This window comes from Pocillopora verrucosa, chromosome 7 (genome assembly GCF_036669915.1).
Source record: "Pocillopora verrucosa isolate sample1 chromosome 7, ASM3666991v2, whole genome shotgun sequence".
Taxonomy (NCBI): Eukaryota; Metazoa; Cnidaria; class Anthozoa; order Scleractinia; family Pocilloporidae; genus Pocillopora; species Pocillopora verrucosa.
The window spans coordinates 10,400,257-10,427,245 of record NC_089318.1 but is presented as its reverse complement, the minus strand read 5'-3'; the positions used below and the strand labels follow the sequence as shown (position 1 = coordinate 10,427,245).

Below are 26,989 nucleotides of genomic sequence, written 5' to 3'. Positions count from 1 at the left end.
CCTTCATTTGAAAAAAGAAAATGCAAAAAGCACCTTGTACGACAAGTTAAGGTTACTGTCAACAAATCGGGTCAAGATTTCGTTTTTCCGCTCTTTAGTGAGAAAAAGCAGTTAAGTAAAACACGAGAGACGTCGCTGAAAGAAAGTTTTGGTGAACCTGTACTGAAGAGCAGACGGTGTCATAATCGGAAAGGCCTCTGAAATATCTTGATTTGCATACTTTGTTTTCTTGCACTGCGCAACTAAAGGGAATTGCTGGCACCTTTCGGAAAACGTCGAGAAAGAAGAGTTCAAAAAGAAGAAATCAAAGTAAAGGTGTTTTTCTCTTAGCTTGCTTTGCCCACTTCTTCTTTGTTTTTCCGGATGAATTTTTGGCAGATTCGTTTTCCTCTTTCGCGATATGACCTCTCCAGGGAATTTCAAAGGAGTTTTTTATCACGAGACTTGCCAAGGGGTTCGATGTTGCCTTTTAATGGTTGGCGGCATGTCCAGTCTGTTTGGAGGTCGGCGGTAACGCGGAGGATGGTAATTCAGTAAAGCAAACACCGTTGGTTGAGTGTTTAAAATTTTGTCATTATCAGAGTCTATACTTTACATTGATATATAGCTTTCCAAGGTTTCTTCTAAAGGTGGCACGTAGGAAGTTTTTTCCGGAAGGTACCCTATTCTGTTGACAGCAAAACTGTAAATACCTGTTTGACCAGTCGACTGCGCGGGCTACGCTTCTCTATTTGCATCGCTTTTCCCGCCTTAAAAATGATGCGCAAAAAATTGAATAAATAACTAGACATTTACATATTTATATTGCTAGTTAACCTCGTTGTTTTGTTTTGACTCGACTGTGGGCTTGTCGAAATACAGCACAGCTCTTAAAAATTCTCACCGAAAACGTCTAACAAGATATATATACTGCACAATACTACAAGCATACACTGTCCTATTAGACCCCAAATTGGGCTGGTCATTAATTTTTGGTTTGTACAAATGTTTACCATCTTCATTTTAAATTATCACTACGCGTAAGCATCACATATCGTCAGTCCTATCCTCGTAGTTTGTCACCACGGCTTAGCTTGTCATGGGTTTCCTTTAGGTGGTGGAAAGTCTGAAGTACTAATCGGAAGGTCGTATGTGCGACTCCTATTGCGAACACTTAGAGTTTTCTTTTTCTCTGTTAATACCTTTGTTACTCAGTGAATAACATCTTCCTTAACCTAAATCACCAGGCTTAATATTAACCATCTTCATTTACATCATCATTGGGCATAGGCATCGCATATCGACATTCTTATTCTCGCATTAAGCAGGAACTTTCCACGAGTCTGAAAAAGCTCAGTGGTAGAGCGTCCGAAGTACTTACAGGAAGTTTGTAGGTTCGAGTCCAATTGGGAGCATTTGGATACTTTCTCTTTCTGAGTATGTCTATGTTATTCACTGAATGACATTTTCATTTATTTAAATCACCAAGCTCGATATCTACCAACTTCATTTATATCATCACAACTCATAAGTATAACATATTGACGTTCCTATCCTTGCAGAATGCAATAAGTTTGTCACCTTGAACGTAATTAACAGGCCAAAGATTAAACCTTGCCTGGGGTCTTCTATAACATAGTGGTAGACCTTGCGAAGTACTAAAGGGAAAGTCGTATGTTGAAGTCTTATTAGCAGCACTTGAATATTTTTTCAAATCTCTGTCTGTCTCATTCTTCATTTACCTAGTTTATGGTTCTTGTGGGGTGTATATTGGAACAATTATTCACCTCCTCCTGGGTAAATAATTGTTTAATATTCTGATACCTATAGAAAAAAGAGAAAAATCATCCTTCTAAGATAAGAATGGTTAACCTATAATGATTCGGGAAAATAAAACTGATTTAATATGAAGCCATGATGCTTTGGGCCCGCTTTACAGGTTCATAATTTGGCTTACGGCCAACGTAGTCGTCCATAAATCGTCGGTTGGTTTTATCATTCTGCGTTGCTTATTGTTTGAACATAATGTTACAGTCATTTCTTGTCTGTTTTTTAAGTCTACATTACTGGTTTGTGCTCACTACAGGTCATACGACAGGAATTGTGTTATAGTTAAGTTGGTGACGTAACTTGATCGCAGACCATGGTGCTACCAAACATCGTAACGCGTATATCGAAGTTTGACACTCCGGCGAAAGAGAGACTTGATTAAGTCTGTTTCCCGATGGAGTAACCTGGTACAAATTTCAGTTATGATCTACACTTCTATTCCAGCGTCCACGACTCCCGCTTCGGCTATCGGTACAAACTTGTCATCAATCTTAACCAATACAATAGGCCGATCAACATGGCTTCTTCGAGCAGGGTCCCTGTGGCACGGTGTCCATCGATGTACCACAATCCCCTCAACACCTTCCACTGGGTTCCAGTCCTTCCAATAAGATCTTCCTCCGTGTTCCCTCATAAGTTCTGAGGGCCACTGAACATCAATTCTCCGCCCCAGGTTAATGCTATCATAAACCTGCCCGCGGTCAATAATCCGTACACGTTGTGTCAGGCCCTCCGCGGATGCAGCCCCGGGACTCTGGAGCTGAGGCATTTGGTGCTGAGCTATGCTCACGGATAATGTACTAGGTCTCTTAGAGCCCGAGCTCGCCGTAGATCTTTGACTTGTTCGGAACCCCTGTTGCCCCCGATTAAATGAGGAACTTGGCGTCGATCCTCGGGTACTAATGTACACGGGGCCCTCACGGAAGCTCGTACAACGTTCCGTAAAAGTTGGCCCAATAGAAACTTCCGGCACATTTGCACCCGTGATGTCTCCACCGCTTTGACAAGTGGCGCCACAACGCATGCGTATACGATGCCACAGACGGCCGAGACAACCAGCAATGCCATTGAAACTCAAAGGACCTCCAACAACTTTAGCTAGTTGTGGGTTTGAGTCCGCATATGATGTTGTTAGTGGTGACACATATATTGGATATCCTATTGGCTGATCACACACTGAATTAATAATGTTCCTCAGCGCTTGTTTAGCGTTCTGAATCGAGCCACGCTCTGGATTCCGATTCCTGAGGAAGATCAGTTCTTGAAGTTGTCCTGCCCACAAACCTCGAACACACTCGCGATTGACCTACAAGGCAAGGGGAAAAAATAGCATTGAACCATTTGACTTCTAGAAGAGAATAATATCTAATTGTCCTTTCAATATCACCCCGGGTCACACATAAGGATCACGACAATGAAGGAAATGATCACCAAGTAAAGAAGCTCTTGATTGCTGATCAAATTCTCCTTGTCAGCACCTTAGGAAATATATACAGAACAGTATGGAGAATATGCATAGTGATGTTAGGGTGTAAAGGGTTAAGCACTGCCACAAGTTAAGACTACCAGCTATATCTTCGACAAGTTTTTAAAAGGCACATCTAAATCCATTATTGTTGTACTTCGTTTTCCTAAATATTTTCCCTTTTCATTTTGTGCGTTTGGCACCAAAATATGAACTATTTAATCTTTAAGAGATGGGTAGAGTTTCCATTTCCTACACTTATATTCAAGAATTACTCCAATACTCACTTTAATTACTCTAAAACTTAAATATCTCTTGTTGAGCATGATAATCTTGTACTCGTCTGTTCCATCATCAAACACATGCCTGAGGAAAGAAAAGTGTCTCGAGTGTCTTCGCCCTCCTCTTACAAAACATTGACGAAATATTACCGCTAATGGAGCCAACTGTTTCAAAACGTCTTATTTCCTATAAAATTCAGTCGTCATACACTTATTTAATTGAAATTCGAATCACTAATGATTCTGAAGGTGATGCCCTACAGTTAAAATAACTTGAGGGAATTACGATAAGCTGACTGAACAACAGCATCCACTTGCCACGAAAATTTGCTCGGGAATTTGTCCGCAGATATTATTTGTTCCAGGAAGTACAGATTTCCCGAGATCGACACCGTTCCGATTCAGTTAAGGACGTTAAGACAACGATGACGACGGCGGCAACAAGAACGTAGCAAAAGATAAGATCTAAATAAACCTCGACAGAAATTTAGTCAAGTTTTCACTTTGAATTCAATACTACAGTCACATGTTGTGCCGCAGTGAAGATGTCGAAGCGTCAGAAACGGTTAACGTATCGAGCTATTAGCGAAAGGCTTACAGGAAAATAAGTAACCACACGTCGCCGTAGAGACACCTTAAACTCCCGAACTCCCAAATGAAGTGGACGGCCAGACTGCTCATGTCATGAAGAAAATTTCCTTTATAAATCAAAACTGTCCAACACGATCTGTCATTACGTTATTCTGATAGCATTATTAAATGAATAAGAAATTGAAGTCTCCACTTAATTAGCCGGTCTGTTCGTCCATCTTTTACTAGTCAGCGCCCTATGAACGCGCTTCTATTTAAAAGCTGACCTGAGCGCCAACAAGGACTGAGTATTAGCAAGCACGGCCTGTCTCCATTTTGGATCTCCTTCATGTGAAATGACCATGTTTTGTTCGTGAGCTGTTATGGCATCGTATAAAACTGAAAGTTCATCGTACTCGTCTGGAGAGGTAAAGTGATCCTGAAAGACGAGAGTAAAAACATAACGGGTTATTTTGTTTTAAAAATGTAAAAATGATTTTGAGTGTGTGGCGTATTTCCCTCAAAGAGCACATTGTAAAATAAGGGTGATGCTTGTAGCAATAGAGGAATGTAACCTCACTATCAAAGTACTGGTCTTCACATTTCCTTAAAAATATCGTTACAAGGGAAACTACGGAAAAGTAACCAGCGTAATAAGAATCTCGAAAAGTTGCGGTCAGAGTAAGAGAATTTCTTGTTTACATTTCTGTTTTAAATTCGTCTGCCTTGTCTTTCAATTAACTAAATATTTTAACCATCCAAGCGCACTATCAATTTTTTATGCGCAACAATATTCTAGTTGAGCCTTTAATATCTCAATACTTCTTACCTGGTGCAGTTTTAGTGACATGCGCACTCCAGGTGCAACAATTTTTCGTAACAGATCCATGTCAGCAAACACCCATTCATCCTTGGCGTCAGTGATTCGAAAATCTCCTTTAAACAGGGCGTGTAGACCGTACAAAAATGATTCCAGACTGGTTGAAAAGTGAGAGGCAGTTAAATAATGATGAAATCCTCTTATCTTCTTAGTTATTATTACACGTTGGTCAATTAAATGTCTGTTATGTGATTTGCTTTATACATCCACACAATGATAATAATCAGGTTTCTTTTGTCACGTTTCTGTTTGGCGACTTGAAATTAATTTTTTTTTGATCGCCCAGAAGGGAATCACTTATTTCGCATTTTCGAAGTTTATTTTCACGAACGTTAATAATAATTTACCGAATGAACAAAACTCCGTATCTTCGAAAGGACGCAGTGCAGATCGACTCATACTTTTTCTTCTTCCAAGCTAGTGAAAGAAAAGAATAACACCTTTCTCTCCTCTACGACCGAGCCCAACACTCACCAGGTCTTTAACCCCAGCAGGTATTTCGTTGCTACAGAAATGTCAAATTCATTTAAAAAGCTGCCGAGAAAATCGAGTGAGCTGACGAGAGAAATCTGAAAAATGTTCGTCAATGGAAATGGCGGCCAAAAATTAATGAGGTTCTACCGAGTATCTTAACTCTTAAAAGTCTGAACAATCGTTCACGACAACTTTTTTAGTCAACCTAACTCTAATTTGAAAGTCACGCTATGCATTAACAAACCTGGCAGACTGTGGATGTGAAGCAGTCCCTAATGCTCTTCTTCCCAGGAGACACAGCGCAAAACAAAGAGTTGCTAGAAAAGAATCTCTCTCACACTCAACCGGCTGAAACCAAAAACAAAAAGACAATATGATGATCAAACTAGATAAACCTGTGCCTAAAACTCGTCACCGGCCCCCTTTTTTGAACAAACAAAGCCTCCGCCGGTTTCAGAATATAGTTATGTCAGTAGTGAAAAGGTGGCTTTCAATACACCCTCAGTCAAACCCTCGAGCTCATATTGCGGACATCACAAATTAGGAGGACTTGTGTGAGAGCGTTCAGTAGAATTGCTGCTCGTGTTTTCTCTTGCTTCTTCCAAGTCAGAAATTTTCCATCCTAATGTTTTCACCCTACCTTATTCTTTATCTAATAAATATAAGAATCTGACTTATTTTTGTGGCACGTAATTATGGAAAAATTTCACTGGAGGGGGGGGGGGGGGGGCGGCGGCGGCGGCAAACAGTTCTTGCTTTTCAAGGAGAGTACTAAATTGCCTAGTTCTTACCTAGTTATGAAATAATGACTTTCTGTGGCAGTCACCTGAAAAGTTGCATTCACACCGCCAACAACATAATATTTCTATTTCTTGGATTCATATAATACAAATCCAGTGGAAAAGTCACCCTCATTGGTCAGATGACCAAATGTTTTTAAAGGTCTCGTGTAATACTTGCAATTATTAATAATCTGAGATTGAACTGTTAACATTTCCTCACCGGATCCTTACGTGAGGCACAGTACTGAATCCAAGAATAGTAACAAGTGAGAAAGCTGGTTCTAGAGATGCCGCTCTGTCGCAGATCGTAATCTTCGTCAATATTATGATAGAAAGATCGATCAACATCCACATACTGCGGGTCATGAACAGACATCAACTGCTCACGTAAGGTCTCGTCACCTAACCAATGATCCAGCTTTGGTGACTTAATTGTGTAGAATATCACCGACTGTAGAGGGAAAACACCAGGTATTTGATGTCACTATTTTACTGTATTCAATGAAGACGTATAGCTCAATCTTTGGCACTTTGGACATTACATAAAAGGGCGATTATACTGTGTTCTTGGGTAAAACGCTTAACTCTCACAGCGCCTCACTCCATTCAGGAGTATGAAGGGGTACTGTTTTGGTGAAACCTGATGAAATGCCAAGGGAGAAGGGGTGGGGAGGACTTGCATTAAGCTACAATCCAAAGACCAGGGATAAGCTCAGTATCAATCTCGCATGGAGATTTAGACCACTTTGTAACTTGCAGAAATTGGTGAACTGTTACTGCTTGGGTTAGCAGACCGGTTTTTACAATTTCAAAAAGCTTTGAAAGGTTAGCTGCCATGTTTTAAGTAGTTAAGTTGTGTGTGTTAAATTCAGGAGACCTAAAGCTTAATTTAGTCATTTAGTGGATACACACCGATTAATGCTCTTTACGTTTTTAAGGCAAATTTCACGATTACACGTTCTTGAAAGAAACTTTGCGACAAAAGGTGGAGAAAAACCAGTTGCCCTTCAAATCAACTATCATCTAGTTGTTTGCACAAAACATTTCATCCTTCAACATGAAGCGATTTTCAAATATTGATAAAGAAACAGCGTTTTCACAGATGAAAAATAAAAGTATTAACATACCTTCACATAATAAGTGACGAGTATCTTTCGCAGATCAAACACTTGTAACATAGATGCTGCTGAGTTGTCACTGATACTGTAACCTTCGATGATATACTTGGTCGCGCTTACTTCCCAAGCTAACCACCGCTGACCAAACGCCGCATTCAGAGAGAGCATGTTGGGAAGATGGCCCGGCTCACAGCAACAGCAACCTGGGAACAAGTAAATGAATAAGAGACATGTACAATTGGTGCGTGCACATGAGGAAAAAATGGAAAGAACGTGAATTCTTATGAAAAGAGTTTTCTTCGTGTATTTTAGATCTATGGCATGGCAAAGAATTCTGTGAGTCTGCCCGAAGGCCGGGTGTGAAGATGAGGCAAATATACTTCCAAAGTTTTTCTATCACTCACACAAAGTCAAACGAAAATAAGAGGCTCAAGGTTAAAAGAAAGTTGTTGCTGCATTAAATTTCACTAAAAATCTGCAAATTCAGAAACAAACCATCATCATCTTCGACTCCTTCGGTGATAGCTTCAACTTCTCGCTGCTGACAGTATGTGCCTAAAGTTAAAAAAATTAAGGTTTAGATTTGACAATGTACCTGAATATTCATCTATTATCAAAACAGGGCTGAGGCAATAATAAGAGATTTAGTAAAGAAAAGGAAAACATTCAGAACTAAATTGAGATAAAAATTTCATGAGTTTCTTTATGCATTGTGCCTACAATGGAATTTTACCACGTAATCCTATTTTCACAAGAATCTATCAAACTAGGAAATTTCGTAAAAACAACTTGCTTGTTTGTTCCCCATATAAGAAAGTTAATAATATGACTGAGATTCTCTTTCATAATTTGCCAGCTCTTCCAAAAGTCCATAGGGGGGGCTGTCGTAAAGACTGCAATTCTTACCTCTAAACTCCAACCCTCGAACCTGAAAGGTAACAAGGCCATTTCCAACCTCTATGACGTGAACCAGAGCATTGAGGTAGTCTGAAGCTAACATGAAACAGTCCCCTGTAGAAAACGGCCCCCAACGGCCCATCATAAGGTCCCCACACAGGCTGTGCTGCAGGGACCTTGTTAGATGTTCGTAGAATATAGAGTTGAGATTGTTGTCGTCACTTCCTGAATTTCGAGAAAAGAAGACGTTGGAAATCGTTTCAGCGTCAAATCAATGATAGTTATCTATTATTTTTACATACGTATATTCTTACGAGCGCGTCCTAATGAAAGTCATACTAAGTCGTTGGACCATTTCACAATTTGGTCTACGTTTAATGACAGTCATTTTTCTACTTCATTAACAACCTGTTTAAGTACAAAAATAATAGGAACAATTTCCAACACTTCGATAGGAGTCAAAACTATTCTTCCACGCGTTGACCCAGCATTCCTCCCAGTGTTGAATTATGATAAAACCAGCTTTGATTGTTTCGTTTGGAAAGGTAATGCAACAGGAAATCATAAGCTCCCTGAACGGTGATTGTTAAGCCTATCGGGTGTGGGAGTATCTGAAGTTTGTTACACTAGGTACTTCAGCTTGTGGAATCTGAGATAAACTGAGAGATAGTGGCTGTTCGTGTTAAGCACCAATACAGGGAAGGACCCAATTGGATACGATAATTTGTGGTTCTCAAGATGAATGCGAAATGCCACTCTCTCATATATCCTCCACGTGACCAACTGCTGTTGGTCAATAAACTTGAAGGCTCTGGGCAACCCTACTGAACAGCACAAAGAAGGAATACATGAAACAAAAACAAACTTACCAGGATTTCTGTCGAGCTGCGAGGAGAGGCGTGTGTTAGAATGATCCACTCGACTAGTGCTAAACACAAGAGAGACATTAAAATAGTTTAATACACTAACTCCTTGTATCTTTAAAAACCATACGTAAATCTACGGCTGAAAGACAGAATTGTACTTACTATATACGAATTGAAAATTACGATAAACGCATAGTTTCCAAAATGTTATTGAAATAACTATTCGATTAAGACGAGGAACGTTTTGATGTTAATTGTATGCATTTATCCGTACCATGTTGGTGGAGAAAAATCTGTCAATCCAGCTATCGAGTTGAGGAGTTACCGAGTTAAAATGTCTTCTATGTAACGTCAGTGTTGCTGAGTCGAGAAAGCTGTTGACAAAGCTCAGCGACGCGAACTAAGCTTAACATAAGGGATACCTTTCGTGCTACTTACTTGTAGTCCTTCTCCCAGAATTTGACAGGCCGCACGTATGACGTAATGAATATAGCGCTACCCAGGAAAGGGTTCAATGGAGCAGACAGCACAGACGACAATACAGCTTGGAAAAACAGCATGGCGGAGTCTGAGGGGAAATATGTCAAGGAAGCATCGAAACAGCAACAGCGACTAGTGAGGATAGCCGGCAAAAAATGGTAATAAAAGAAAGGGTGCTGCACGTATGTGCTTCATGAACGAACACAATCTTCTGTTGACGATTTCACACACTGTGACTAAATACATGATTAAAAAGTTTCCACTGGTCATTTAGGAGAACATTGACCGCTTAGCTCGGTTATGCCCAAGAAAACAAGTGCGGTTTCAAACCCATTACACTTTATTACTGACCATATCAAAACTAACATTCCAATTCATAAACAGCTGGGACTGAAAAGACAAAATCAAAGCTATTTTTGTTTTGAACTCGGAGATCAGGGATAAAAAGGTGCTAAGAGCGTTCGCGTCTCACCGCTGAAAGCTGGTTCTCGTACCAAGGCTTTCTCTTCCAAATCTTTTCTTTCCTCTCTTTCGAGAGTCAACACTCTAAATTAAAATTCTCCAAGGAAAAAGGGAAAGAAGGATGTGTCCTTTCTGAGATCAGTATTCATTGCACTATTTGATTACCACTAGAAAAGGATACGAGGAACACTGAAGGGTTGTGCGAATGCATGAAAAGCAGAGCCCCACGTGATCTGCCATGGAGCTATGTACGTCACCACGAATCGGACCTTTAAGACAAGTTCATACAACTGAAAGAGAAAAAAATGATGTTATTAATTATAATAACAACAATAATAAATGATTATTAATGCCATTTGAGAACACTTTTCGGTTGAGTGTCACAAAACCAAAGTCAACGGCCAATCAGAAGAAAGTAAATACCTTTAAGGGCTAATGAGAATTCAAAGTAAAAACAATGAAACTGCCAAAGTGCGGGAAAACGCCGCCGACCAAGTCGTGATTGGTTTCATTATTGCATCTGACTGATTGATGGAGTGAAATGATTACAGAGGGAAGTAAAGGAGATTCATTGCCATCTCGGAATCACGGATCACTCAATTGAAATTGCTCCAACTTCTCTCGCTGAGAAGCAATTTTATTGCCAACTTATTGCTTTTGCTACACGTTTTTACGTCTTGTTACTCAATACTTTGCATTATTGTGTATATTAGTTTCTATCTTACTCTTACATTTACCTTACTCATGAATATTGACATAAAGAAATAGTCCACAACAAAAGTCTCCGAGCTGTGACTGTAGTCAAAGTGAAAGAAGAGAACTGTCCATAGCAACACCACATGCTGCCGAGAGGAGTCTGAGAACGAGGAGCGCAACAGCTTCAAACCCACGATACATATGACTACTGGCCCTCCGCTACAAAAAAAATCAAGAAAACAAAGTATTGTTCCCTTAGTTCAGGAATGTTCCAAATCGGATTTTTTGAAAGATTCCTGCTCTTAAAGAAGGGCATTCAAATACCATTATAAGAATATGACGCTGAATATGAAAAATGTCTTGCGAGGATAATTTTTTTTTTACAACCAAGGTAAATGTTTGGGGAAACTTACCCTTAATGTTTTATGACCCTATCAAGTGAAATTGAATGGCAAAATGAGCTTCCGTGCACACAAAAACACAACCGTGTACTTACAAGTGGCCAAACTTGTCAACTAATCGGCTAGCATTTGATGTCAGTGCACTCAAAATACAGCAGGATAAATAATGTTCCTCTCTACAAAATTCAACCACACGTGAACCCATTCGTAAGCCATGATCTTGGCTGGAGCTAAAAAAGAGAAAATAATGCTTAAAGTAAGACTACAAAAGTCTTTACTTATTAGTTAAGACGATATGCAAACAAACTGGAGACTGAATCTCCAAACTCAACACGCAGGGGAAAATAACAGAGGAGAGTATTTTAAGTTCCAAACGAATGGTCATAAGTTCCACCTTCGAGAACATTCAGATGTTCCTTTTACCCAGAAGAACTGTGTCACGCAGAGAACTCGAAAAAATGTTTCACCAACCTTTAACTTCGTATTGGTTGAACTCACGACTTCGTAGAAAGGGCCTTGCGAAACACAGCCAGGGAAGAGGTTTGTGAAGCTGAGGCCAAATATAATGGTTGACGACGCCCAGTAATCCGGCTACAGCGTACAACACATAGCTGACATATGGCTATCGAAAGCAACAGGCAAAGATACCATAAGTCAAAACAAGATCACTTCGGTATTGTTTTCATCACCTGTTCGATTGCATTTCGTCTAACCCTTGCATTCTTAAGCTCTGAGTCGCAATTCTCCCCCCCCTCCCCCCCTAGTTGCTACACAAGTCTTTGGACATTAGTTACAAAAATTTGGTAATAATTCAAGACAGCGCCCTCAGTTTATTGGTTTTTGTATTCTCCTACAGTCATTGCTGTAAATCGTATTGATATTGCAAGGAGAAGATAAACACTTCTAGATTGATGAGTTAAAATGACTTCTCAATCTTTTACCATTTTTGCCCTTTCCGGTCTATTATCGAATCAACTTATTTGTCTATTCAACTAAATAAACATTTGAATATTCATTTTTACTCAGCGGCACTTTTCATTACCACAAAAGCGACTCTTAAATGTTGTAACGCTAGCTGACTTCCTAGAGACACCCAACCCAAAACCTCTCTTAATCAAAGTCATTTACGAATGTGGAACCCTACAAGGCATTAAATAATCCTATCAGATTCAGCCACATACTTGGATAAATTGTCAAATAAGCAATAAAAATCAACTCCATACCTGTAGAGCTGTGAATACTGTGCTCAGATGAATAGCAAATACAAACACCAAGATGAAGATACAACAAACGACATCATTCTGAAGACGCTTGGCCTGTCAAAAACAGGAAGAAACTCAGTTACAAGACAACAAATTTTGACCTCGGTCTTGAAATTAAGAGAAGTGATTGGTTAAGCATTTGTCTCAAACGTGGAGCAATGGCAAAGTTTGATTATCCCTTAAGCATTCGAATCTCAAACCTTATGATTTTACGATCGGTTGCTCTCAGTAACTCAACAATAGAGAACTGATTGGTGAGATTGCAAATACAGGTACATATGCCACCTTCCTACCTACTGCCACAATAAATAGTTCTCAGTCCCTGCTGCTCATTTGTTACAGCATCCGACAGAAAAGTGAGAGGTGGCTTGGGCAAGAATCTTAGGGAAGACATAATTTTCGTCCCAAGCTCGCGACATTGTTTGAAATCATTGTCCATTAAAGTAATTTTAAGTAACTTTAAATCAATCGCGAATTGGCGTCCACTTTTTTCCGCGCTTCAAGCTGATTGAATGTTGTTAATTCGAGTTCTCATCGGTTCTCGTTATTTCCCTTCCCTCTGATTGGCTGTTGTGGTAACTTAGGCTTTGATACGTCGGTGAATCGAAAAGCGCTCTAATAAGAGGACAATTAGCTAACGTACCACAGTCGCTCTAAGCTTCTCAGGCAAAGGATCAACAAATTCCTCTTCATTATCCTTAACAGCATCTTTCCCAAAAGCTTTCTTGAACACCGCCCTGTGACACAAACGGGAAAATACGTTATATTAGGTCAAAAAAAATAGGTAAAAACAAAATAATTGTATGTAGTCGAACAATGAAAATGAAAATGAACAAACACACAACTGATCGAGAGATCTCGCAAATTATTTTAGGAAGCGTAAGTATTTTTCAAATCTGGCAAAGTAAGCCTATCATATACTCTTGGTTTAAAGGGATGTTAGACTACTCCGCCATGCAGACTCTCGCTATTTGGTCTCACCCCAAAACTGTAGGATCACTGGCACTGCGGCTCAGGTGATACGAAATGACAACGAGCACACCACTGAACACAGAGAACAGAATATGTTGGCCGCCTTCTTTACCGTGCTATGAAGAAAGAAAACAATAGTAACGTATGGTATATTATTAACAATCACTCTTATCCCCTCTCTTACACTGTTACAACTTGTGACGTTACATTTAATATAGTTTTGACCATGTGGAGATCTCTTCCTATGCGTGCAAAAGTTTTTGGGATTGTCTTGGTTTTGCTTTCCCACGTGAATTTACTTTTCGTTCTGATTGGCCTCTTGTGGTGTTTCCTTTGTTCTGATTGGGTGCTGCAATTACTTTTGTTTTTGATTGATGACTTTCAATAGACCTCCTTGGCTTGGATGTTTTGTTTACCCATTTCAGGTCTGAAGGGAATTCCCAGCTTTATCTTTTGTAGATTATACCTACATAAGCACGTGAATTTGGAAGACACAGTGTCCTAAGGCGATAAGTATCACAAGTTTTTAGTTTCCTTACCAACATAGCTCCATAGCAGAAGCCATAAAGAAAACAGACCGCCAAAAGATTACGAAACAGACTCCAAAGTGCTCCCGTTAAACTTGTAATGGCTAAAAAATTAAAATAATTTGAAGCATTTCAATGATATAGTCAGAGGAATTACACACTAAATTTTCAATGGAATGTGTTCCAACTATTGCAAAATGTACATTAAAGAGTTGGTTCATAGCGTACGTACATCGAGTTATAGATGCACGCCGGAAGTTTAGAGAGCACGAAGTAAGCATAAATTTTCCCTGTTCGTTTCTAATAACAGTGTGGGTTTTAGAGTACAGTTGGGCAATTCTTAGTTGCATCAAGGCTTCCTGAAAACTGATAGATAACATTACTCTCAGAAAGTAATCTAGGTATACTTTACTTTAATTGTTTTCCTCCTTAAGAAAGGTTCTGACTGTGGTCAGTGACGACTGATTGATTGACTTAACAAACAAATTATCTTTACCATTTCCTCCAAACAAATGCATATCCAATTGTTCCAGTATGTACATAAAAAATGTGTTGACTTGGGGTAGGAGACCAACAAGGAAGATTAAAGGAAAGCCAAGAATAAACCCTGCAAAAAAAGAGAAAAAAAATCAAGCAAAGATTTAATTGACTCAAGCATAGTTTTTTCAAATCCCTGTGAGAGCTTCTCCTTGCCCTAGGATACTATCTAAGGACACGTTTTCCAAGGGTTAGCTGGAACCGTTTTGTTCTGTTCTGTGGCAGTGCCTCCTTACACTTAGCTGCGCAAATGGGTACCTGTAAGTTCTTCACAAACATTTGTATGTTTGTAAGGTATTCCTATGAAATACCTTATGTATGACCTTTGCTTAAGCAATTGCTTGGTGATTATAATTCAAATGGCTTTGAATGGATTGCAAAAGATTATGAGAATTGTTTTCCAATAGATCTCAACCACAATTCAGTAAGACTCAATAGTCAACTAAATGCTGTGTTGATTGGTAACCCAAGCATAATGGGTTTTATTGTGCCTGCTTATAGTCATTTATTTGAAACAATTTGTCTTTGTCAACTATGGTAAAAAATGGAAGACAGTTGATTTTTCTTAAGCTGCCTGGAGGTGCAAAGTACTTTGCTAATCACCTCTAAACTCAGACTAAATGTTACCACTCAGTTGTGAGGTACATGTATATACCAAAAGTTGATAGCACTACCTACCAATCAGAAAGTCTCTTGTGTATGTCAGAGTGGAATCAGTGGCAAATGGGATACCATATAATGAGACTGTAACCACTTGAGACTGAGTCAGTTTGTCCAAGGTAAGAATACATATTGCTAAAACACAGAAATATGTTGGCCGACTAAACACAATCATGTGATTGTGTCCCTAGAATTGAGGAAAGAACATGGCTCTATTTAGTTTAAGAAAATTTCAATGTATATTATGAAAATGATAAACATAACAACACACTTTTACTGCACTTCCAGAGATAGTATAGATTATTACTGCTTTGAAATGATGAAAGCAGCCACATCCCCATGAATAAAACATGTGGGAGATGCTCCTGATATTAAAATCAATCAGAATTCATGGTAACAACACTTAAAAGGTGGCACAGTACTTACATGTGTTGGAGAGGCAGCATCAGGCTGAACACTCTGCAAAAATGGTTAAGACATAGATTTTTATTTATTAATTTTTTCTGACATCTGTCTAATTATACATTGCTCATATATCATCTGTGGACAAATGTGGCAAACTGATATAAATTTTCTTTGAGAACTTCACTTTTTCTGTTTAATTCTTATGTTTTCTTTGCAGGTCAACCCCATAATCAGTACAATGAGCTTTCACAACTCAGAAAAATACCTTTCATTGAACACACTTGAAGTTTGAAGAGAACATATATTCAACTAACCACATGCATCAAATCAACTGCTGTGACAGCCACACAGTCTCTTGCAGCTCTTGTGTTTTACATTTAAACACCACTTGCTTGGTTGCTCAAAGAAAACGTCTTACATTACAAGTATAGACATTGCTGTTCATTCATGTCAAAGTGGACAATAAGCATTGTACACCGGACAATTGGAGATGTTAAGTAAATTACTTGCTGGTTATAATTGACAGCTGATTCCAAATAACTCCCAACCTTCGAGTAATATTTCCTTCCCCTCAAACTTTACCCTTGGTAATAGAAAGTCCCAGAATTTTTTCTTGGAGCTTAGAGCTAAGGAAGGTAAAGTGCATGACGGAACTGTTCATCCCATGCAATCATACAATTAACATGCTTCATGAGTTCATTTTTGATAATTCCTGACACTGTATTCAACATTTTGACTAGTAACAATTCATGACTCACCATATTGACTGTAACAGTATTCTAACCTTAATAAGAGAAAATTGGCATCCAGCCAGCACAAAACAAAACACAAAAATCCAGAAGTCTCTAAAGAAGTCTGCCAACAAAAGCCAATAACCCAGAACTGCCACAAGAACAGCCAACAATACAGACACTGCTGCTTCTATCATGTATTTGTTCCTTTAAACAGAATGGTACATGTGTTACTACCAATGGTGATCAATAAATAAAAATCTCCTCTTATGTAAACTTTGGAGCAAAATTACTTCTTTTGATTTAACAATACTGAGAATAAGCACCTGGATCTGTTTCACTAATATTTACTAAAGGCAATATTAAACCCCTCAGGATGTATATGATAGTGTCAAACATGAAAAACAGAATAAATAGCACGAATATTGAAAATGATAAAAGTTCATCTACTACTTGAAATAATTAAAACATTCTCATTGGTTGAAAGTGAACATACTGTATACATTACATGGTTCAAATTTATCCTTGGTTCAAGAAAGAAATATTAAAATTGAACCAAGCCAAGTACATAAAAATGTACATTTTGTATTAAAACATGGAATGCTTATCTATAAGAAACAATGGAATCAAGAAAAATAATGCATAATGTTTAGCCCCTTAAACTCCTTGGAGTGATCATGAAAAAAATTTCCTCTTACAATATCAATGAAATATCAAGTAGCCATTGGCAAGTGATGACAATAAAGAAAAAAATTAGGGGATTATTATTGATCCAATATCAAATTCTCTGAACTAACTTTACAGGAATTGTATGGCAGACAGTAAAGAGAATTACTGATGAGATCTAATTGCCCCAAAGCAATGGAATGATATTCCCTTAGACATTAAATTAAGTGGATCAGTTGATGTTTTTGAATCTAGATTGAAAACTTATCTTTTCAGACTTGCTTTCATTTGACTTTTTGTTTTAGTGTTATTGTTAGTTAGTTATTTTCTTTTTTGATTGTAAAGCGATATAGAGCTTTTGTATATACCGCTATACAAATAAAGTTATTATTATTATTATTATTATTATTATCATCTTGTGGTTATTTCAGTAAGAAGTAAGGTTGGAAATCTGTACCTGTCCATTAGAGCTAGGAGAGCAAGTCGATCAAATTTGATCTTCATGAATTTTCCAGGAAAAAGCTGAAATTTGAAATAGTGAGGCATAGGTTTTATTGTTGATGACACAGATGTTGGCCGGGTGAAAGGAAGGCTAGCTGATGAGATGGTTTCCTGCCATCTTGTCTGAGAAGACCCACGACGCACAGATGATGAGTGTGACTGAGGATTTCTGGGTGAAGTGGTGTGATCAACAACAACTGTTGATGCAGAGCTACTTGTTTCCCTTGAGTGCAACAAAAAAAATTTTCAGTCTTAACAACTAAAACAAAGATCCCATGGGTACTGCCATAAATGAGACTTTTTCTTCATAGCAAGCACAAATACTACCGGAAGTCAATGCCATAAAGGCCTACTGGTCATTGTAAACTTCTTCTCTTTCCAGAATGCAAGGCTATAGGCATTTAATCTTTTTGGTTAATGGTTATGTGAGGCAGAGGGAGAGAAGAATTCCAAACTAAAACAACACAGTCATCAAAAGTGGCACTACTTCAACCACAATCATTTCAAATATCCCCTCAGTGATCAATATTCCTTTATCATCTTATACTTGATAAATGTTTCTCTGGCCAGCTAACACAGCTCTTTGGTTTCTTAAAAAGCAAGTTACCTGTTCATTGCAAATAGGACTCCACAACTCCTCCATTTCAACTATATTTCATAGATAATCAAAATCCTTTTTCCTTAACTATACAATGCTTTGATCAAAGGGAGACCAAAACAGACTACAATAGTAACTTCAGGAAAATCTCCAGTCTCCTTCATTCACACATTTCTACTACTGTCTGTAAGAGTAGGGACATGGAAATTCCCATATGCTTCACAATAAAACGATGAATCTTTTATCATACCAGGTGTCTCTACCAACTAAGTCCCTGATTCGCAAAGGAGACTGAGTAGTGGGTTGTAGCACAGCACTGTAAGGTGAATCAGAATTGAATATATAGGTCTGCCATACACCTACAGAACAAAAGACATTGGTTACAATCACTGTGCACTTATTGCCTTTGATCACTGGTGAATGACGTAAAAATATCTTTGACAAATATTGTGTGCAGATATTTTCAATGTTTGTATGAACAAATACTACCAAGTCAGAGCTATAATGAGATGCAACAGACAAGTAGTTACACACTGTAAACAGTGTCTATATCCAAGAAGGTACTAAGAAGAATTAACATGTACTAAGCAAAAAATCAAAATCTATTACTACTACTACTACTACTCCATCCTTAAGGAGTGTTGATTTGTTTTTTTCTCAGCCTTAATTGATTCATGGATCAAAATATTACAAGGAACTGCAGGTACAGTGTAAATCTGATAGAGGGAATATCTCTCAGATCCAAACCGAATCAGAGGAATTGACACAATTGGAAGAAAAACCCACAAAAAATTCATTTTTATGACAAAAAAAAGTGCCTACCAAACTCATCCTGAAAGCAATGCATAGCTCCTGGTGAGGTATCATCATGTGAAGATGCTACATGAGTTGAAGCACCACCCCCACCACCCCCACCACTGTCAACAGCTTGAAGAAGCATATCAGCCAGCACTCCAGATTCATTGTGTCTACGACGTCTAATACCACCTGTTTCAGCTCTCCTCCTTCTCTGTAAGCTTGTTCTCCTTCTGCGAGCTAAAGAGGAGGAGCGCCTTGCTAGTATGAGGTCTGAGCTTTCTCTTCCTGATCCTTCAGGTTCCCCTATGCTTCCTGTCTGTGCAACAGTGGAAGCAGTGTCTTTGTTCATTGTAACAACACTAACACTATCTATTGATTCTGGTTGTGAGCTTGTTGAAGGATTATGAAATCTTCCAGAGTCTTGCAATGACAAAGTGTCCAAATTTGAAGGAGATGCTCCCACCCGCCTGTCATCTTCCCTCTCTCCAGCCTCTTCTGTTTCTCGTACAATGTCTGATATTGACCTCATTCTTGGGCCTACAGATTTATCACTTTGTGATTCATGGCGAGATAGACTCGCACCTTCGTACTCTGATCCAGACCTACTTTCAATTCCTGATTGGGTACCAAGTCTGGACCCAAATGATGCCCCAACATTTATGTCCCCTGAACTTGTCTGCTGTCTGGGAGAGCTGTGGCCTTCTAGGACTGACACAAGGGCCTGATATATGTTCCTTGGACTATTTGCACCATTGACATTAGAGCCCTCGCTTTTGGTTTGTAAAAGAAGGCCACGATTGGCTTCTTCAGTGGATTTCCATATGTCTGACACAACTAGACCAGGAACAGATCGTGACTCCATGTGGCTGTCCAAGATAGGTAAGGGGAGCGTGGAAAGGTCACTTAGGGTATCTAAAAATATATACAGTTGGTGTCTGGAGTTAAAAGATGTGTTTTAGGGGACAAAATCTCATAGGCAGGATCAGCAATTTCCCCATGGGTCACTGCACTATAGGTGAATCATTGTTTTGCTTGATGATACAGCGGATTGATGCAAATCTTGTAATGGTTAACATACTGAGCACTGAATCAAAAGGTACAGGTTCACACCCTCAGAAGAGTTGAAATTCCTGTATTTGGTTTCGTGACAAGACATCTACACATATAGCTCTTGCAGTGTACATCTCACTAAAGAGTACAAATTAGAGAAACCAGACAAAAATTCTGTGGAAACCCCCAAATCAAATTATATATGTTACCTTTGCTGTCTGATTCCAAGTCTGTCTGCTCTTGACTTGTGTGATGTTCACTCTCCCCACCCACTGCTCCCTCCAAGGTATCATCAGTTTCCATAGTGGACTCGTAGTCTAAAAAATAAAAGCAGTTAGCGGTAATTATCATTATACATTTACAGGATTATGTGCAACAATCACAACAGATTGATACTGATGAGAATTTTTTGACTTGTAAAATTAACATAACACCCTACAAATACTTGAGGAGAAATTGTCTTTTTTCTTTTTTTGTAATGTAGGGCGAGTCAATCAAATACAGTCAATCATTTGCTGACAGAACTCAATGTAGACAGAAACTTTCAGGAACTGGATGCAAATTCAGCATCTTAGCCACATACAACTCATCTTTTTTATTATCTGGTTATTAGTAAAAACATCTCCAGAGATGGGATCTCTTCCATGGCTGAAACTGAGCCTGAACCAAAACATGCCTGGGTGGAAACCTTGCCCTTTTGAGGCAGACACCTCATATAAGCAAACACCTCTCTTGTAACAACACATCTACTTGAAAGACACCTCGGCTACATGTAGATAGCCACCTCTTCCAGATGGACAACTCTACATAAACATCTCCTCAGCAAACAACTAGGTACATCATTTTTGAACACCTTTCTTATAAAGACTCATTGCCACAGAGCCTGCCTCTTCTCAGTAGACATCTCATTTAAACTAAGCCTCTCAAGCTACATTTCCAAACTCTGAAAATAGTACCACAAAAAAAAACAAAAAAAACCTATTCCTTGGAAGAAATGAAAAATTCACACAGTCAATTTCTTACCATTGGCATGTTCAGGGATTGTCTCACAAGAATCTATCTGACCACTTGGACTAAGAAAAAAACAAAATATACTCTAGAACCATTAGCTGTACAAAATGGACCGTACTGGTGTAACAGATCACAACTGAAAATAACTAAAAAGCATTCCAAGTGGAAGCCTAGAAAGTGAATCTTAAAGGGAAAATGAGTATTATTAGCTAAACACACACAAACACACACACCAAAAGTGCATGGACCTGGTTCATGAACAAAACATTACAAACTGAAATGTGAGAGTCATGCTGTTACACATGCTAGTGGTACAGTAATTTATGTATGTTGCTCCTTGACTTACCTCTGTCTAATACTGTTTTCTAATCTGTCTGTTTTCTCTAATTCATCAGCAAAGCTTATCTATGGAGAACCAATAATTACCAGTCATACATGTTTTAAATAAATCATCAATTACAGAGCAATAACTCAATGCACTTCATAAACAGTTGTCTCCTTTAAGCTAATCAAATCCAAATTTGGAGCAACAGTTTTACATCACTGAATAGTTTACAAGTTTTGTGATATTGGCTTAAAATGTACAAACTCACAAGAATGACTTTGACAGAGAAAAAGAAATGACAGTGAATAGTGCAGCAGAGAAACTTTTTTAAAAAAAGGTGGAGGTTTCTATGAGTGCACAATTCTTACTGAGCATGCTCTCAAAAGGCATATTTGGCTTAAGGAGACTGCAGGCCATGATCAGTTCACAAGTTCAACTAAACAAAATAATTTTCATACCTAAGACGCATTAGATTTAGTACTGAGAGAACGCGTTATGAATAAACTGGTGCAAACAGCTAACCTTCTGCACTAACCTTGTTTATAATAAAACAAGAACTTATTATAATGCATTTAACAATCTGAAAGGATTAGTTATTAAAATAAACTATTAAAACATTATAATTGTACCTCTCTCTCCTTGATTCTGCTATTCCGACAAGAAACAACAACTGTGTCTCCATCTTCACCACCATCATCTAAATCTGTGGAAAAGTACAGTACATAATTAATTCATGGTTGAGCTTTTCTCAAACATGTACCATTCTGTTACATGTTACAAACTATCATTTCCTTAAGCTCAGAAATCCAAATGTTTCATAATTTATTGAAACAAGCACTTTGAATCATGTGGAGTGAATGAAAGAAATGTCAGTGTCTAAAAGAAAAAGCTCTACAATTTTACTGCTTGCAAGTTCCCTTCCATGACAGTTCAATACATAATTTCAATTTGTAAAGAATGTAATTATAATAAAGTATATATCAAAATGTATTGCATTTTGCAGTTTGTTGCTTGATGGCCCTCAAACTTTATTTCAACAAGTAATTCAGCTGATCAAGCTTAATGTCCCAGTAGTTTAACCCTTAATACCCTAACATCAGTATACATTTACTCAATACTGATCTCTACTCAATTCCTGAGGTGCTGTTAAGGAGAATTTGTTTAACAATCAAGAGCTTCTTTAGTTTGTGACCATTTCCTTTATTCTTGCAAACTCAATGTGTAATTCTGGGCAGATATGGTGAGGAGACATTTGTTCGTAGTCACTCTTACAGATCAAAGGGTTAACAGAATCACAGCTGAATTTGGTAAAAATGTTCAAAATAATTTATACCTAATTTTCCTGTGATATACGTACCATAACATTCTACTTTATGTATTCCTTGTTCTTCACTTCCCTATCAAACAAATCAAGCAAAACAACATGGACAATCATGAAAAAAAAGAAATGTTTAATTATGCATAGCCAACAAACAGTATTTTCCTTATTTTTTAATTTCATAATAATTATAATATTTTGTATGGAAAGAAATGTGTACAAAAGGCTCACAAGTGATTATGTTAAGATTTTTCACCACTTCACTGAAATTAAAAAAAAAAAAAATTACAGCATACAATAAAGCTAAAGTCTGACTTTAAAATTAAATTGTTATTAACTTTCTACCCTTCCTGAATCCATATCTTTTTAGACAAGCTCCTCAGAGCCTTGGGCAAGCTACCTTAAAAGACAATTCATGTGCCACAAACTGCCATATGTTGTTTAGAAGGATTAGGGAGATTCAAGTGTCTAGCAACTGGTTTAACAAGAGATCCATAAAAATCACTGATCACTTTACGTGTACCTCTGCCAACGTCATTTACTGCATAACTTGCACTTATTGCAATAAGTTATACATTGGTGAAAGAGGAAGACAACTAGGTGACCGATTTCGAGAACACCTTCGCGACGTGGAAAGAAATGACAAGGAAGCATTCAACATATGGCATTCTGCAGCCTTTCCTTATATCTAGGCAGTTCTGAAAGTTGCAAAACACTAGAACAAAAATTTATCTTCCAAATTGACACTCTTAATCCCTATAGTGTCAACTAGTGCTTTCCATTCAACTAATTTATTTTTGTTTTCTCATCACCATACTCCCACCAATAGCGTAGCTCCACTTTCTGCATATAAACCCACACACAACCCGCAATTCCTCCACTCACGCTGACAAGGGGCTAATGCTCAAAACATGAGCTTTTTTACTCTTTATAGTGGCTCTTTACATTTTCTACTCAGTTGTTAACACTGAATCACCTGCTTTACTCTCCCACTCATGCAGCACCACAGTTTCTTTAGAAACTTACCCCCTTAATTCATGTGGATTAGTTTAGATTAGGATGAAGATTAGTTTATTTAATTGCTTTGATTTTACCCCTGAAATTACAAATGCCAGAGCAATTGTAATATAGGCATGGCCTAGCCGTAGTGTTGCCTTTTTTCAGAGATATACACAAAAGAATAAGAGGTTTTGTGCCATAAAGGACAGTCAGTCAATGTTCAAATAGTGTCTCTGTGCAGTGTACGCAAAGTTTGCTAAAGAAAACAAGATCTCTTTTAGGTTTCCTTTTGAACACCTTTCTTACTTCCCTTATCTCTCTATAGTATAGTTGTTTAGATAATAATAGAGATGCAAGTGTTCTGACTGGTCAATGATTGTATCATACCTTGCTATAGTCACTCTGCGCAGGGTGATCAAATGATTAAGTACACTATTGCAATTAAACAAGCCACAATTGGCTTCTAGTTAGACATTTAAGTCTGTTTGATACTTTCTTGCAAACATGCATAGAAAGTAGGACTACAAAGTATCTCTTCTTATTCATTTTTTCTGTGAGAAGTTGGACATAAATGAATGAAATAAAATTTACCTTTTTGGTCTGATGATCACCTGAACAATTGTACCAAAACAACTGTTTGCTGAATAGTGGATTATTCAACAATAAACAGTTAACTTTAACAAATCATTAAATACTATGGAACAGAAGCAATGCTCACTTGAGAAGCAAGAGGTGGAGACCTAATTCTTGATTTTACAGAAGGAGGTTGAAATACAGCAATCTCACTGGTTTCACCACCATTCAGAGACGTTTCACTTTCCCAGTGGTCCCTCTCCTGTTCAACCAATCTCTGCATCTGGTCTTGTTTATCATCAACTTCATCAGGATCATTCTGTTTGAGCAAAATAACATTCAGGTGTTAGTTTATTTCACATTTATAAAACACGCAGAGGTTTGTACTCACTCAAGCCTAAAAAATTGCAGGGAATTTCCATAACCCTTCATGACTTAATGTTTTCAACAGTTTACTATAAATTTAAGAATTTGAGACTAATTTTGAGGTTTGTGTGCAGAGTAAAACAGTCACCAGCTGGGACAATGATCCTATTACCTGGACAAACTTTTCTACTGCAATTCAGTAGATAGGTGGCATAGAAAGGCATTTTGGATCAATGCCAGTATCTGAGAAACTCTGCTCCAAATGACATTGATTCCTGCATTTTCTCATTTACCATGCACTTAAAACCCCTTTTTCCTGTTTTGTTCTTCAAAAAACCATTTCCCGATCAATCTCTAAGTTTCCTGTAGAAAATTGAGATTGCAATACCCCAGCATTTTCAGTTTGCATCACCCACACAAAATGTACTATCTGGTATCATGAAGGCACAATAAACTTAGCACAATGTGAACTCAGGCAACTTCGTTCAAAACTCATTAAGCCGTGGTCACCTGTTCAACAATTTTTCTTTACTTTGTTTTCTACAACTTTAACTCCCAGAGGCAAACATGTCATGAGTTTGAAGGTGTTACCAGTGACTTGATAAAACACCAAATTCTCTTAATTACTTTGCAACAGAATACATTTCAAAGAGGGAGGAAGGAAGGGAGAATTAAACATCAGATCATGAAAATAACTAGGTACATGTACACTGGAGGCATAATTAATGGCTCTGGCTTCCACAAGACAAGAGAAAAGAGATAAGGATAACAAGGCTGTCTAAGATAACACAAATAATGCAGAGCGTAAGAATTCCCTCAATCATGTTTTACAAAAAGTACATGCTGCTTCGAGAAATAGTTTTAGAGGGGGCTCCGATCATAAATTATCATCAGTAGCTGTCAAACATTTGGCAAGTACTGCAAATTATGGATGTGCACAACAAGATCCCTTTCAAGAGCAGTCATGAATATCAAAGAAGGCAATTACCAAGTTATGACATTTGATGATCAAAGTCATACATAATGAAGTAAATCATTCCACACAGAGAGATTAGACTCACAAGTGAAGAAGGGAATGCATGTAAGGGGCTAGTTACCCACATGATGAAGTTGAATTATTTTTGTTACTGTTAGTGTTTTTTGTTTTTTTGTGTGTTCCATTTTGGTCATTTTCTCTTTTCCTTCCTCTTGCTTTCCAGGTAAGGTTTAAAGTTACTAGTCAAAAAATAGTCTGAGGATGGACTCAAAATTGGTAAGTGAAGCAAAGTCCTCTTAAAGAAGAGAGTGGGGTTCAATAAACCTTGATAGCTGATAAGCTGTCATGTTCTAGTGGAGGCTGATTACATTACAAAAGATGCAAGCAGAGAGGCAAAAAAATACATTAGCCTTAAAATAAAATAAAAAGATAAGCGGTTGTTTTTTCTATCTTGAAATGTGTGAACATGATTAATTTACCAGGTAAAGAATATTTCACAAACACCACACAGAAAATTGCTTGTGGCTGTGTGCACAAAAAAATGAAATGGCTTTCAGGAGTTGTTATGAAAAGATCTGGTAAATATTATAGTTAACAAGCATATGAGTTGGACCTGGTGAGGTTTTGTAGCAGTTGCGACTGACGATGCGTTTAGAAGCAGAGAAGTAGAAGAAGGAGGTAGCTGTGGAGGTAAGCCTGAAGGACAACTTGTCGACTGCGCTACATTTTCGGCCCCGGGTTCGTTGGCAACTTCCTCCGAACAACGGTTTATCACCTCCAGTTCAATAACTTCCCCTCCATGTTCCACAGTGCTGCTTCTAACCTCCGCTCTTGAATTCTCGTCTCTGTCGCCTCCCGATTCTCCACTCCGTACTTCTTCCTGTTGTTCACTTTCGGTGCGTATTTCCTCCCCATCGAACATCAGGTGTAGTCGGTAATTCAGACATTTTATCGCCAAGAAAATGACTGCAATGACGATGGAATACAGAATCCAGACCAAAATCGAAGGTGCTGTGCCCTACAATAAAGAAAGAAAACCTTTATCAAAATCGCAACAAAATAATCTATATGAAGAAACAATCGATAAACTTTAAGCTAGAAATCTGCAGAAATCTGCAGTATCGGAGTTTTCGTCAACTTTTGATATCTCTATCGTTCATTTCTTAACTTGTTTTTGCAAAAAAATAAGGAGTGTTAAGAAAAAAGAATTTCTATAGAAATGATTTATCTCACCAGATAAAGAGAAAACGGTAGGCAAAGTAACAACATCCATAGATAAAAATGAAAAGTGTTAGTGAATATTTCTTGATGAGGGTCAAAGAACCAACCGCCAGTGAGTGAGGCCCAAACTCCCTGCCTTAGAATTTCTAACGTCTGTGATCCCATTCTATACTACCTCATGTACTTCCAGGGATCTATTATGATAAGCATCGTAAGGTTACCACGACAGTAAAAAGATTTTACTGCCCGATACAATTTGGGCCTCCATGTTTTCCCTTATGGAACGGGAAATATAAGCGCCTGCAAAACAAA

General features: G+C 38.1%; 1 protein-coding gene across 1 annotated transcript; it reads right to left on the bottom strand.

Annotated features, from left to right (window-relative positions):
• Window positions 1–1,475: 1,475 nt before the first annotated feature.
• Window positions 1,476–26,948, bottom strand: LOC131770951 (pecanex-like protein 1). The gene is given in 35 exon segments (XM_059086669.2): window positions 1,476–3,115; window positions 3,562–3,640; window positions 4,413–4,564; window positions 4,955–5,102; window positions 5,724–5,827; window positions 6,482–6,712; window positions 7,389–7,582; window positions 7,875–7,934; window positions 8,286–8,501; window positions 9,146–9,204; window positions 9,581–9,710; window positions 10,266–10,374; window positions 10,822–10,999; window positions 11,277–11,328; window positions 11,331–11,411; window positions 11,653–11,803; window positions 12,405–12,497; window positions 13,087–13,180; window positions 13,425–13,531; window positions 13,955–14,046; window positions 14,439–14,549; window positions 15,158–15,326; window positions 15,566–15,598; window positions 16,329–16,482; window positions 17,399–17,665; window positions 18,291–18,399; window positions 18,863–19,750; window positions 20,098–20,205; window positions 20,912–20,961; window positions 21,246–21,304; window positions 21,854–21,927; window positions 22,582–22,621; window positions 24,260–24,433; window positions 26,070–26,474; window positions 26,690–26,948. Coding segments are annotated over 35 exon segments (6,003 nt in total). The 5' UTR covers window positions 26,843–26,948; the 3' UTR covers window positions 1,476–2,236.
• Between the last annotated feature and the right edge of the window lie 41 nt (window positions 26,949–26,989).